General features: G+C 44.5%; 1 protein-coding gene across 1 annotated transcript; it reads right to left on the bottom strand.

The window, feature by feature from the left end:
• Positions 1 to 5,171: 5,171 nt before the first annotated feature.
• Positions 5,172 to 11,884, bottom strand: LMO2 (LIM domain only 2). The gene is made up of 3 exons (XM_040410204.1): positions 11,593 to 11,884; positions 8,224 to 8,439; positions 5,172 to 5,969 (listed from the first exon to the last, which is right to left on the bottom strand). Exons 1-3 carry the CDS (start codon positions 11,631 to 11,633, stop codon positions 5,750 to 5,752), a joined length of 477 nt encoding a protein of 158 aa, XP_040266138.1. The 5' UTR covers positions 11,634 to 11,884; the 3' UTR covers positions 5,172 to 5,749.
• Between the last annotated feature and the right edge of the window lie 301 nt (positions 11,885 to 12,185).

Here is a 12,185-nt window from a genome sequence, read left to right as displayed (position 1 = left end):
CACTTACTCCACTGATCTTGTAACTCCCATAGAAATGAAAGGAAGATTCTGGGAGTTGTAGTTTCCAAACACCTGGAGTGCCGGAGGTTGCTGATCCCTGCTGTAGAATATTATTTGTGGGACAACCCCTTCAAATGCTTTGGCCATACCCAACGCAGTGGATTGTGGAAAAGCTGGGTGCCAACTGATATGTAAGGGGGTGAACCGTATACTCTCTACCAGGGAGCAGCAACCTTTGGCACTCCAGGTGTTGTGAAACTACAACTCCCAGCATCCTCCATTCTCTTCTATTGGATTTCTGAGAAGGGCTGAGCAGGTGTGCATGCTGGGAGTTGTAGTTTCACAACACTGGAGTGTGGAAAGTTGCTGATTCCATTATCTGCAGTTTTTGGCCCCGGCCTTTGCTTTCATTATACCTCTTGATGCGCCACACAGACTGCTGCCTGCCGTATCTATCTGCCTGCTGTATCTGCCTGCCGTATCTATCTGCCTGCTGTATCTGCCTGCCGTATCTGCCTGCTGTATCTATCTGCCTGCCGTATCTGCCTGCTGTATCTGCCTGCCGTATCTATCTGCCTGCTGTATCTGCCTGCTGTATCTGCCTGATGTATCTGCCTGCCCTATCTGCCTGCCGTATCTATCTGCCTGCTGTATCTGCCTGCCGTATCTATCTGCCTGCCGTATCTATCTGCCTGCTGTATCTGCCTGCCTGCTGTATCTGCCTGCCGTATCTGCCTGCCGTATCTGCCTGCTGTGTCTATCTGCCTGCCGTATCTATCTGCCTGCCGTATCTATCTGCCTGCCGTATCTATCTGCCTGCCGTATCTGCCTGCTGTATCTGCCTGCCGTATCTGCCTGCTGCCAGCTATCTATGTAAATGGCTGGGATTTAATGACTTTATCTTAGATAAGGCTTTGATTATAAAGGGGGGATTCAGCCCCAGCATACACATGGAGGGGCTTTCTGGCTGATAGCAGAGAGCAGTATCTGGCATTAAAGGGGTTGTCTCATCACAGACAATGGGAGCATATTGCTAGGAGATGCTCCCATTGTCTGATAGGTGCGGGTCCCAGCACTGAGACTCACACCTATATCGGAAACAGAGCCCTGCAAAGTGGTGGCTGGAGGAGGAGATATTCTTAATGAAAACCCGACCCCAAGAGTTCTGGACCTCAGACTGGGCCGAAGGTTCAACAAGACAAGACAATGACCCCAAGCACACGGCCAAGACAACGCAGGAGCGGCTCAGGGACAACTCTGTGAATGTCTTTGAGTGGCCCGGCCAGAACCCTGACTGAACCCAATCACAAATCTCTGGAGAGACCTGAAAATGGCTGACCACCGATGTGCCCATCCAACCTGACAGAGAATGAGAGGATCTGCAGAGGAGGACGGCACGAAATCCCCAAAACCAGATGTGTAAACCTTGTAGCATCATCAGTGAGAAGACTGGAGGCTGGAATCACTGCCAAAGACATACATTTGTGTTCAGAATAATAGCAGTCAGACATCACTAACCTGATCAATCACTGTTTTTGGTAGAGATGATATTTCTACATGGCAAATAATTTACAAGCAGGTATAGTAGAGTAATAGAAATCCAACAGACCCAACAGTCATGACATGCATGCTGCTGATTCTGTGTAATTGAATCACTTATTGAAAGGGGCATGTTCAAAATAATAGCAGTGTGGAGTTCAATGAGTGAGGTCATTCATTCTTTGAAAAACAGGTGGCAATTATTCCCCTTAGGTAAGGAAGGAAGGCAGCAAATGTTGTACATGCTGGTTACAGTGCATTTCTCTCTGAGATTCTGAGGAAAATGGGTCGTTCCAGACATTGTTCAGAAGAACAGCGTACCTTGACTAAAAAGTTGATTGGAGAGGGGAAAACATATAAAGAAGAAGTGCAGAAAATGATCGGCTGCTCAGCTAAAATGATCACAAATGCTTTAAAAGGGCAACCAAAACCTGAAAGACGTGGAAGAAAGCGAAAAACTACCATTCGAATGGATAGAAGAATAACCAAAATGGCGAGGACTCAGCCGACAATCAGCTCCAGGAATATCAAAGAAGGTGTAAAGTTACCTGTGAGTCCTGTTACAATTAGAAGACGCCGATGTGAAGCCGAGCGATCTGCAAGAAGCCCCCGCAAAGTCCCACTGTGGAAAATAAGACGTGTGCTGAAGAGGTGACAATCGGCCAAAGAGCACATTGACGGCCTAAAGAGAGATTTCGTGGACTGATGAAAGTAAGATTGTTCTTTTTGGGTCTAGTGGCCGGAGACAGTTTGTCAGACGACCCCCAAACACTGAATTCAGCCACAGGACACTGTGAAGACAGTGAAGCATGGTGGACAAGCATCGTGATATGGGGAGGTCTCTCATACTACGGTGTTGGGCCTATTTATCTCATACCAGGGATCATGGATCAGTCTGAATCCATCAGAATACTTGTAGAGGTCAGGCTGCCTTATGCTGAAGAGGAAATGCCCTTGAAATGGGTGTTCCCACAAGACAACGACCCCAAACACACCAGTAAACGGGCAACATCTTGGTTCCAGACCAACAAGATTGACGTTATGGAGCGGCCGGCCCAATCCCCGGATCTTAATCCAATAGAAAACTTGTGGGTGACATCAAAAATGTAGTTTCTGAGGCAAAACCAAGAAATAGAGAAGAACTGTGGAATGTGGTCCAATCATCCTGGGCTGGAATACCTGTTCACAGGGGCCAGAAGGTGGTCGACGCCGAGCAACACAGACGTCCAGCAGTTCTCAGAAACAGCCGTTATACAACTAAATATTAGTTCAGGGATTCAAAGGAAAGCAAATCTTCAAACATTTTTCAGTTTATGTAGTGAATGAGTTTGTAAAGAAAATACAAACACTGCTATTTTTTTGAACAGTCTAATATTCACTTTTCTTCCATTTTTTTTAGAGGAACAACACAAATTTGATATATTTTTCTTCATGTTTTGATTTGGAATAGAATGTGTAGTGTTCTCAATGCATTTGTGTGGATGGAAATAAAAGCTATTAGAAGGATTTTGAGCTTTATTCTCTTTTTTAAACACACTGCTATTATTTTGAACACAACTGTATGTCCTGAGTAAAGGGGCTGAAGACTTATGTCAATGTGAGATTTTAGTTTTTCCTTTTCAATAAATTAGCAAAGATTTCTAACATTCTGTTCCCACATGCTCATTATGGGGAATTGGGCACAAAATGATGGGAAAAACTGTAATCTTTTTTTTATTATTTTCCTGTAAGGCCACAACATAAAATGTGACCAAACTGAAGGGGTCTGAAGACTTTACGAATGCACTCCGTGTCAGGCTAAGCATGTTCAGTAGCATATATGTGTGTGCATTTTGGGGGCTCTCATTGGACGTGATTGCACCTAACATCATGACAATGCCTGTATATCCTGCTGGGGCAAAACCTAATTGTCCCCTTACTTCGTAAGGTGCCCATATACTTATTTAGGAACCCTCCTGTCCTAAAATACTCTGTGCTGCTGGCCCATACTATCTTGCACCTATTCCACTCCTCACATTATGGCCCCGTCCTCACTGACATAACCTCAGGTCTCAGTCCTCCATAAGATCGGCACACTCCTGTCCTGAAATCCTCTGTCCCATATGCTGCTTCTACCCCTCCTCACATTATGCCGCTGCTACATACAGCCCTGTCCTCATGAGCATAGCCCCATGAGTGAACAGGTCACTGTCCGCCATATTGTCAGCACATTCCTGTCCTGCATCCGCCATGACTCCCCTGATCATGTATCAGCAGCAGATGAAGCCGGTGTATGATAAGCTCTGGGGGCAGACAGAAGTCTCCTTTTGATGTCACCTCGTCACTATCTCTGGATATCTTTGATGGAGGGGGGGGGGGGGGGGGGGATGATACCAGCCTCCAGGCCATGATGGTGTCCGTGCATTCCTGTCACCATCTGAATACTCCTATAGATTTCTATAGGGGATTACACAGTAAAAAGCATCAGTCACAAAGCTGAAAGGGGTCTCTCTCCCAATCCCGGTGACCGCTGCAGACACGCGAGCGATGAAGCCCAGAGGGAATCAGAGCAGCGCTGCAGTTACCAGTTCTGACCACTACACTATGGGTGGAGCTGTGTAGTTCTGGCGCCAGCTGATCGGCGGGGTGCGGACCCCTGCCAGTCTCCTACTATTGACCGCTCGGGAGACACGTCACCACCGAAGCCAGTCATTGGCTGCAGCAACGCTCCGGTTCTCCCCTCGCCTGAAGCCATTGACTTCCTGCATCAGTCATTTATTGATTTATTGTCTATGATTGGAGGACGATAATTGAGCTAAAATTTTGCCAATTAGACATCTGTTGGCCGAACATGCATACACATCTGCTTGGCAGAGAGTGCATGTATTCTGAACAGGGAGTTAGAGTGCTGGGGTGTCTATGACGGAGGGTGATGCTTCTTTTTACTTTCCTAACCCACTGTGAGCTGCTGGACATTGGGGGAAGAACTCTGTGCACCCCTGTGCCTCCAGCTTCCTCTGCCAGTCACTGTGTACATACATTACTTATCCTGTACTGATCCTGAGTTACATCCTGTATTATACTCTAGAGCTGCACTCACTGTGGGCATACATTACATTACTTATCCTGTACTGATCCTGAGTTACATCCTGTACAGTATTATACTCCAGAGCTGCTCTCACTATTCTGCTGGTGCAGTCACTGTGTACATACATTACATTACTTATCCTCTACTGATCCTGAGTTACATCCTGTATTATACTCCAGAGCTGCACTCACTATTCTGCTGGTGCAGTCACTGTGTACATACATTACTTATCCTGTACTGATCCTGAGTTACATCCTGTATTATACTCCAGAGCTGCACTCACTATTCTGCTGATGCAGTCACTGTGTACATGCATTACATTAGTTATCCTGTACTGATCCTGAGTTACATCCTGCATTATACTCCAGAGCTGCACTCTTTTTTCTGCTGGTGGCTGCATCACAGGAGTTCAACTGAATTAATCTGTAAGAGGCGTGTCTACCAACAAGCTTGTCGACTGTGTCCAATCACAGCTAGCAGAATTATGAATGAAGCTCTGGTGTAATAAAATAATATTATAGGAAGCAAAATAAAATATAATGATAATAATAATTGTGTCCCCAGAGAAATGAAAACATGAACCTAACTTTATTTAATGTAATATATATGGGGATAGAGGCTTCCTTATACCCCCGAGCTTCAGAGGGCTCTCTAGGAACCATTCTACACAAGAAGAAGTATGTCAGTTACATTTACATAGTCTTTAACCTTTCCACAGTGGAAAAAAAATGGGAAATTAAGAACAAGACGCTTGTATTGCATAGATTATCCAGCATAGGTCAGTGGTATTGATACTTCCATTCACTGCCAAAAACTGCAGCGTACGTTTGCATCATGGTCACCAAACACGTTGCAGTAGTTTGTAGTCTTTTTGATTGTTATGTGTCTTGCAACATGTTTTTTCATAATCCATAGGAGGTAACCACTCAAATATTGTCCTCTTCTCAATATAGAAGCACCATGGTGAGGACAGAGAACTGAATTGGAACCACCTTATGGTTCTTCTAACAGAGACCACCTTGGATGTCCAACACGACGTGATGAATTTCTAGGACTCAGTGTCATAGAGTGAGGTTTATCTGGCGACCTCATGGAGCAGATGACATATGAGAGAGACGTCCACCTGAGTAGACCCACGTGAGGCTACATCATCCCATTAAGTTTGGTCCATTCGTAGATGTCCTGCTCGCACACAATGTCTGAGTTGATGAGCAGGTAACGGTCACCAACGCAGAAGTGCTTCTGACAAGCCGCGCACTTGAAGCACTCCAGGTGGTAGACTTTGTCCTTCACCCGCATGGTCATTTCATAAGCCCGGATCCTCTTGTCACATGATGCACATAGACCGTCCTGACCGAAAAGCCTTTGGAAGAGAATCACAAAAAAGGCATTGTTAGGTGGTACACCTAAAATGATAGGAGTCATAGTAATTGCTGGGGTAAGTTGCTGCCAGCCATACATTTTCCCTGCAGGCCACCATTCAAATGAAAGGCCTTTTATTTAATTCATGGATGGAATGGGTCAATCAGAGAGGAGGTAGCTTAGACTTACTGGAGCTCCTCTCTGGCCCACAGAGCTGGCTCACGAGCAGGGGACTCTTCTCTATGATGTCCATATGCCTTAATAGAGTATATAGACTGGGGTTTTCCTAGTGAATTAGTCCATTTATAATACATAATGACGGACTGTGCAATCAAGGATGATGGACTACGCAGTGTAGGATGATGGACTGTACAATATAGAACAATGAATTGTACAGTGTAGGATAATGGACCATGCGATGTAGAATGATGGACTATGTAATGTAGAAAGGTAGACTGTACAAGGTTGAATGATGGACTATGCAAAGTAGGATGCACGGTACAGTGTAAGATGATGCACTGTACAAAGTAGAATAATGGACTACACAATATAGAACAATGGACTGTACGGGGTAGAATGATGGACTGTGCAGTGTAGGATGACAGACAATAGAATGATGGACTGTACAGTGTGGGATGTTGAACTCTACAGCATAGGATGGTAGACGATAAAATGTAGAGTAAAGGACTGTACACTGTAAAATGATGGACTGTGAGTGCAGTGTAGGATGATGGACTGTGCAGTGCAGGTTGATAGACAGTAGGATGATGGACTGTACAAAGTAGAATGATAGTACAATCTAGGATGATCGAATGTACTATGTAGAAGGGTGGACTGTACTATGTAAGATGACTGACTGTACTATGTAAGATGACGGACTGTACTATGTAGAGGGGTGGACTGTACTATCTAGGATAATGGACTGTACAATGTAGGATGACGGACTGTACAATGTAGAGGGGTGGACTGTACTATATAGGATGCCAAACTGTACTATGTAGGATGATGGACTGTACCATGTAGGATGACAGACTGTACTATGTAGAGGGGTGAACTGTACTTGTCATGAAGAAGGACCCCCACTAAACTGGTCCGAAACGCGTAACATTTTGTCCTGTTATTTTTACAAAGTCGCTAAAATAAAGATACCTTTTTCTACTTTGGCAATTGAAGCTGGACTTTTTCAAGTTGTTGAATTCATGATTGCCAGCACCTTCCAGGGGCTGCGTCCGTGCTCATTGCAAAGGAACACAGGTAAAAGCTGCAGACACACCTGTTTTTGAATGGCGAATGATGGACTGTACAATGTAGAGGGGTGGACTGTACAATGTAGGATGACGGACTGTACAATGTAGGATGACGGACTGTACAATGTAGAGGGGTGGACTGTACTATGTAGGATAATGGACTGTACAATGTAGAATGATGGACTGTACAATGTAGGATAATGGACTGTACTATGTAGAATGAAGGACTGTACAATGTAGGAGGATGGACTGTACAATGTAGGATGACGGACTGTACTATGTATGGTGATGGACTGTACATTGTAGGATGACAGACTGTACTATGTAGAATGAAGGACTGTACAATGTAGGATAATGGACTGTACTATGTAGAATGAAGGACTGTACAATGTAGGAGGATGGACTGTACAATGTAGGATGACGGACTGTACAATGTATGGTGATGGACTGTACAATGTCGGATGACAGACTGTACTATGTAGAATGAAGGACTGTACAATGTAGGAGGATGGACTGTACAATGTAGGAGGATGGACTGTACAATGTAGGAGGATGGACTGTACAATGTAGGATGACGGACTGTACTATGTAGGGTGATGGACTGTACAATGTAGGATGACAGACTGTACTATGTAGAATGAAGGACTGTACAATGTAGGAGGATGGACTGTACAATGTAGGAGGATGGACTGTACAATGTAGGATGACGGACTGTACAATGTAGGATAAAGGACTGTACAATGTAGGATGAAGGACTGTACTATCTAGGATAATTGACTGTACTATGTAGGGTGACAGACTGTACAATGTAGGATGACGGACTGTACTATGTAGGGTGACGGACTGTACAATGTAGGATAAAGGACTGTACAATGTAGGATGAAGGACTGTACAATGTAAGATGATTGACTCTCTTTTGTAGGATAATGAACACTGTATAAGGATGGACATTGGACTGTACAACATTCTATAATGATGGACTATTGAATATAAAATGTCGTCCTGTACCTTAGGTAATCTCTCCGGCACAGCTTGCGTCCTAATTTGTAGTAAAGTCTCCTTCCGACTTCTCCTAACCGGCACCCACACAGGTCACAGCTCAGACAGTCCTCGTGCCAGTACAGGTCGATGGCCTTTAGGAAGTAGCGATCCCCGATATTTTGCTGGCAGCCCCCACATGTCAAAAGTGAGGGTGGGATCTGCAGGACTTCATCCACTGGCTCACTGTAGGGAACAGATGTTCATATTGGTCACTGTGTAGTCATATTGTATAGTTGTCCGCCCTCGTCCTTCACATGATACCCATTATGTCATGGTGAGACCTCCATAGGGAGCCCTATATGTATCCAGTCTATGGAGCAGCATGATGGCCATTTGCACTTTCACCCCCCCCCCCCCCCCCGTGCCCCTGTGAATCGGGTTTGGGGTAGCAGTCATGAAGGACCAGACTGTCATGTAGGCCCTTTGGGTGACAGTCACATTGTGCTGCCAGCTGTCTATCCCGTCCTCTGATACCCACAGTGGCACTATACGGCAAAGCTATTTTCGAACTTAAAGGGCTAGTATGAGTCCCTTTAAGTTCAATACTGGGGGAGCAGAGGGTTTTACATATACCCATGGAGGTGCCGTACATTGGTTGTCCAAGGAAGGACAATCATTTTTTATTAGAAAAGTCCCCCAATGATCACAGAATGTCCTGCTGCTGGGCCCCCAGCAATCAGTTGTAAGGCGTTCAGTTTCCTGCAGCACCCCCACAGGAGAAGTAAGGCATTACATGGTGCCCATTAAAATAAAAGGGCTTCCTGTGTAATGCAGGACAGGACAGGTCCTTCAGAGCGAGAGACACTCTTTGTAACTGCTCTGTTCTCTAGCTAAAGATGAGGGTCATGAAAGTAGGATCCCCTCTATTAACTCACAATCCCCTAATAGGTTATGAAATAGGTTTTCTGATCCACCCCAACAATGGTGCAGTGGAGCACTCGCCGTTAGACCGGCAACCCCAGCCAGTCCTCGAAACTAAACCCTAGACTAACATGCAGCCTAAAGACCATCTAAGCTCCTTTTGATCCACACAACCCTTTGTGTCCACCTTGAGTCACAGTCCCCAAGATTAGGACATGGGAGTATATTAGACTTAGCCTTACTTAGACATTACCTATGGACTGTATGTAACCCCCTGGAGGACCCTTCATTTTTAGGTCTCAGGATTTAAAGGGGTTGTCCGCTTTTTGCTATTGATGATCTATCCTCAGGATAGGTCGTCAATATGAGATCGGCGGGGGTTTGACCCCTGGCACCCCCGCCGATCAGCTGTGAAGAGAAGACAGCACTCATATGAGCGCTGCCTTCTCTGCTCTGTTTACCTGCTCGCCACAGCAATTGCAGGTGTACAAGTATGGTGTCCCCATTCACTTCTATGGGACCGCTTTGTAGTATTCACTTGAACAGACAGAGCCATCCCATAGAAGTGAATGGGGACGCCATACTTGTAATTACACCTGTTCACCACTGCAATTGCTGTGGCAAGCAAGTAAACAGCGCAGAGAAGGCAGCGCTTGTATGAGCGCTGTGCTCTCTTCAAACAGCTGATCGGAGTCGGACTCCCCGCCGATCTGATATTGATGACCTATCCTGAGGATTGGTCATCTATAATAAAAAAGCGGACAACCCCTTTAAGGGCATGGGGGAGAAATTTTTAGGATGTTTAATGCCAGAAAATCTTCTAGTGGTAATAATGTGACCCATAATAAATGCACAGATATAAAAATCTGCATGGACACCAGTGGGAAAAGCGTTTCTCTGCAGACATTTCTCAAGGTGCTCAGCTTGTTAATGACTGTGGATGATGAGAGTAGAAACCTAAGGAGAGTACTACACACTCATTGTATTCTGACTGCAGGGCTGGGCAGATCCCAGGAGACAGGCGGGAACAAGACACAAAAAAAAAAAACCCTCTCAGTCTACATTACGACATGTGTAAAGGTGTATTACATTTCAGGATGTGCAGATCTGGTTCTGACTGCATGCATCCTCTTGTCATGCCTCAGTTATTCACACAGGAAATAAAAGTCATGGAAGCAACTGTGTCATAAATATAAAGTCCTGTTGTCTTCTATAAGTTGTAGATTCAACCACTGCAAATATATGTCGTAATAAAGGATGATAGCATCTATCTATCTATCTATCTATCTATCTATCTATCTAATGTATATACAGTATAGTTACCTAGGGGTTAAAAGTTATTTATAAATTATCTATCTATCTAATATCTTTCTCATTATTATCTATTTAATATCTATCTGTCTAATGTATATACAGTATAGTCATATAGTCACCTAGGGGGTAAAAGTTATTTATAAATTATCTATCTATCTATTATCTATCTAATATCTATCTATCTATCTATCTATTATCTATCTATCTATCTATCTATCTATCTATTATCTATCTATCTATCTATCTATCTCATATCTATCTATCTATCTATCTATCTATCTATCTATCTATCTATCTATCTATCTATCTATCATCTATCATCTATCTATCTAATATCTATTAATCTATCTATCTATCTATCTCATATCATCTATCTATCTATCTATCTATTATCTATCTATTATCTATCTATCTATTATCTATCTATCTCATATCTATCTATCTATCTATCTATCTATCTATCTATCTATCTATCTATCTATCTATTATCTATCTATTATCTATCTATCTATCTCATATCTATCTATCTATCTATCTATCTATCTATCTATCTATCCATCTATCTTTTCTATGGGCTTATTCCACACTCACCAATCAGATACCAAAACTACTAGTACTTTCCGCCTGATACTTTCTACAGCAACTTTTCGAAACAATGCAGGGTAATTGCATACACGCGCAGCAGAGCCGAGTTTGTTGTTTAATCCACTTTGCGTTAACCTTGTTTACCTGCCATTTTACATAAAGCCGCAGAAGCAGATCATGAAATCACGTAAAGATTGTGCCAAATGTTGAATATCTAAAAGCCCCATCTGTATAACCGTGTTCGCACACCCGTCAGGAAGCTGCGATACCATGTGGATATACACACCACTGACCGGGTGACCAGGGGATGGGTGCTGCTGGCACAGAATACATCTTACGTTGCATAATAAGGGGTGCAACAGTTGTGCCAGTTTTTTGGTGAGCAGTCCTTCACCTGTGTGACCCCACGCTCATGCTGCCCAGTTATCTAGTGCAAACCACTGCCCACCATCTTTCATTGTAGCAGCCGTCTCCCTACACCCAAAGCTGTCACCTGCCCCAACTCTGCCCCTTCCTTGTTGGACTACACCTCCCCGCTGCCCCCACCATGCGCCAGGCACCCCCCCGTATGCTTACTCTGCAGGGTCCAGGGTCTTCCTTTCTATGGCTGATGACATTTGCCTTCTCCTGTGTATTGTCCGCACAATGATCCGTCGTCTTCTTTGCAGCGAGCCACAATCAGCGATTCCACCGTCACAAGTCCGTGCACCAGAGACCCCCAATGACGGAGCTGTCCCCCCAACTCTCAGTGTCACTCAGTGCACATACCCGCTGCCCCTTCTCCATCACTGAGCAGCCACATCTGTATCCCCAGCAGCTGAATGAGTCCTGTTGCAAGAAGGGAAGGTCTGAGAGGGACGCCTGTGTCACTGTCACTTATATAGCGGATTGGTGTCCCCTTTGCAGCATTGCTGCCTTTAGCTCAGCCCCTTTGCTTTCATTTCCTCTTTCCTGATCACCATTCAAATACAATAGAAGGAAATGGCATTTAAAGGCACAGCTGCTCGCTTCTCTCCCTGTGTCTCCCTAACTAGCCCTCCAGGGTGCAGGCTTTACAGTGCTGTTATATGGCAGCTGTCGTATTCATTAACCCCCTGCGGGAGAGCATAGCAGCACTGTGGATGGCGGAGGTTAATTCTTCGCCGCTGGTAAATGGATTTATGGCAGTG

Source organism: Bufo bufo, chromosome 10 (assembly GCF_905171765.1).
Source record: "Bufo bufo chromosome 10, aBufBuf1.1, whole genome shotgun sequence".
NCBI lineage: Eukaryota > Metazoa > Chordata > Amphibia > Anura > Bufonidae > Bufo > Bufo bufo.
Note: the sequence above shows the minus strand (reverse complement) of the source record. Positions and strands in the feature narration are given on the sequence as shown.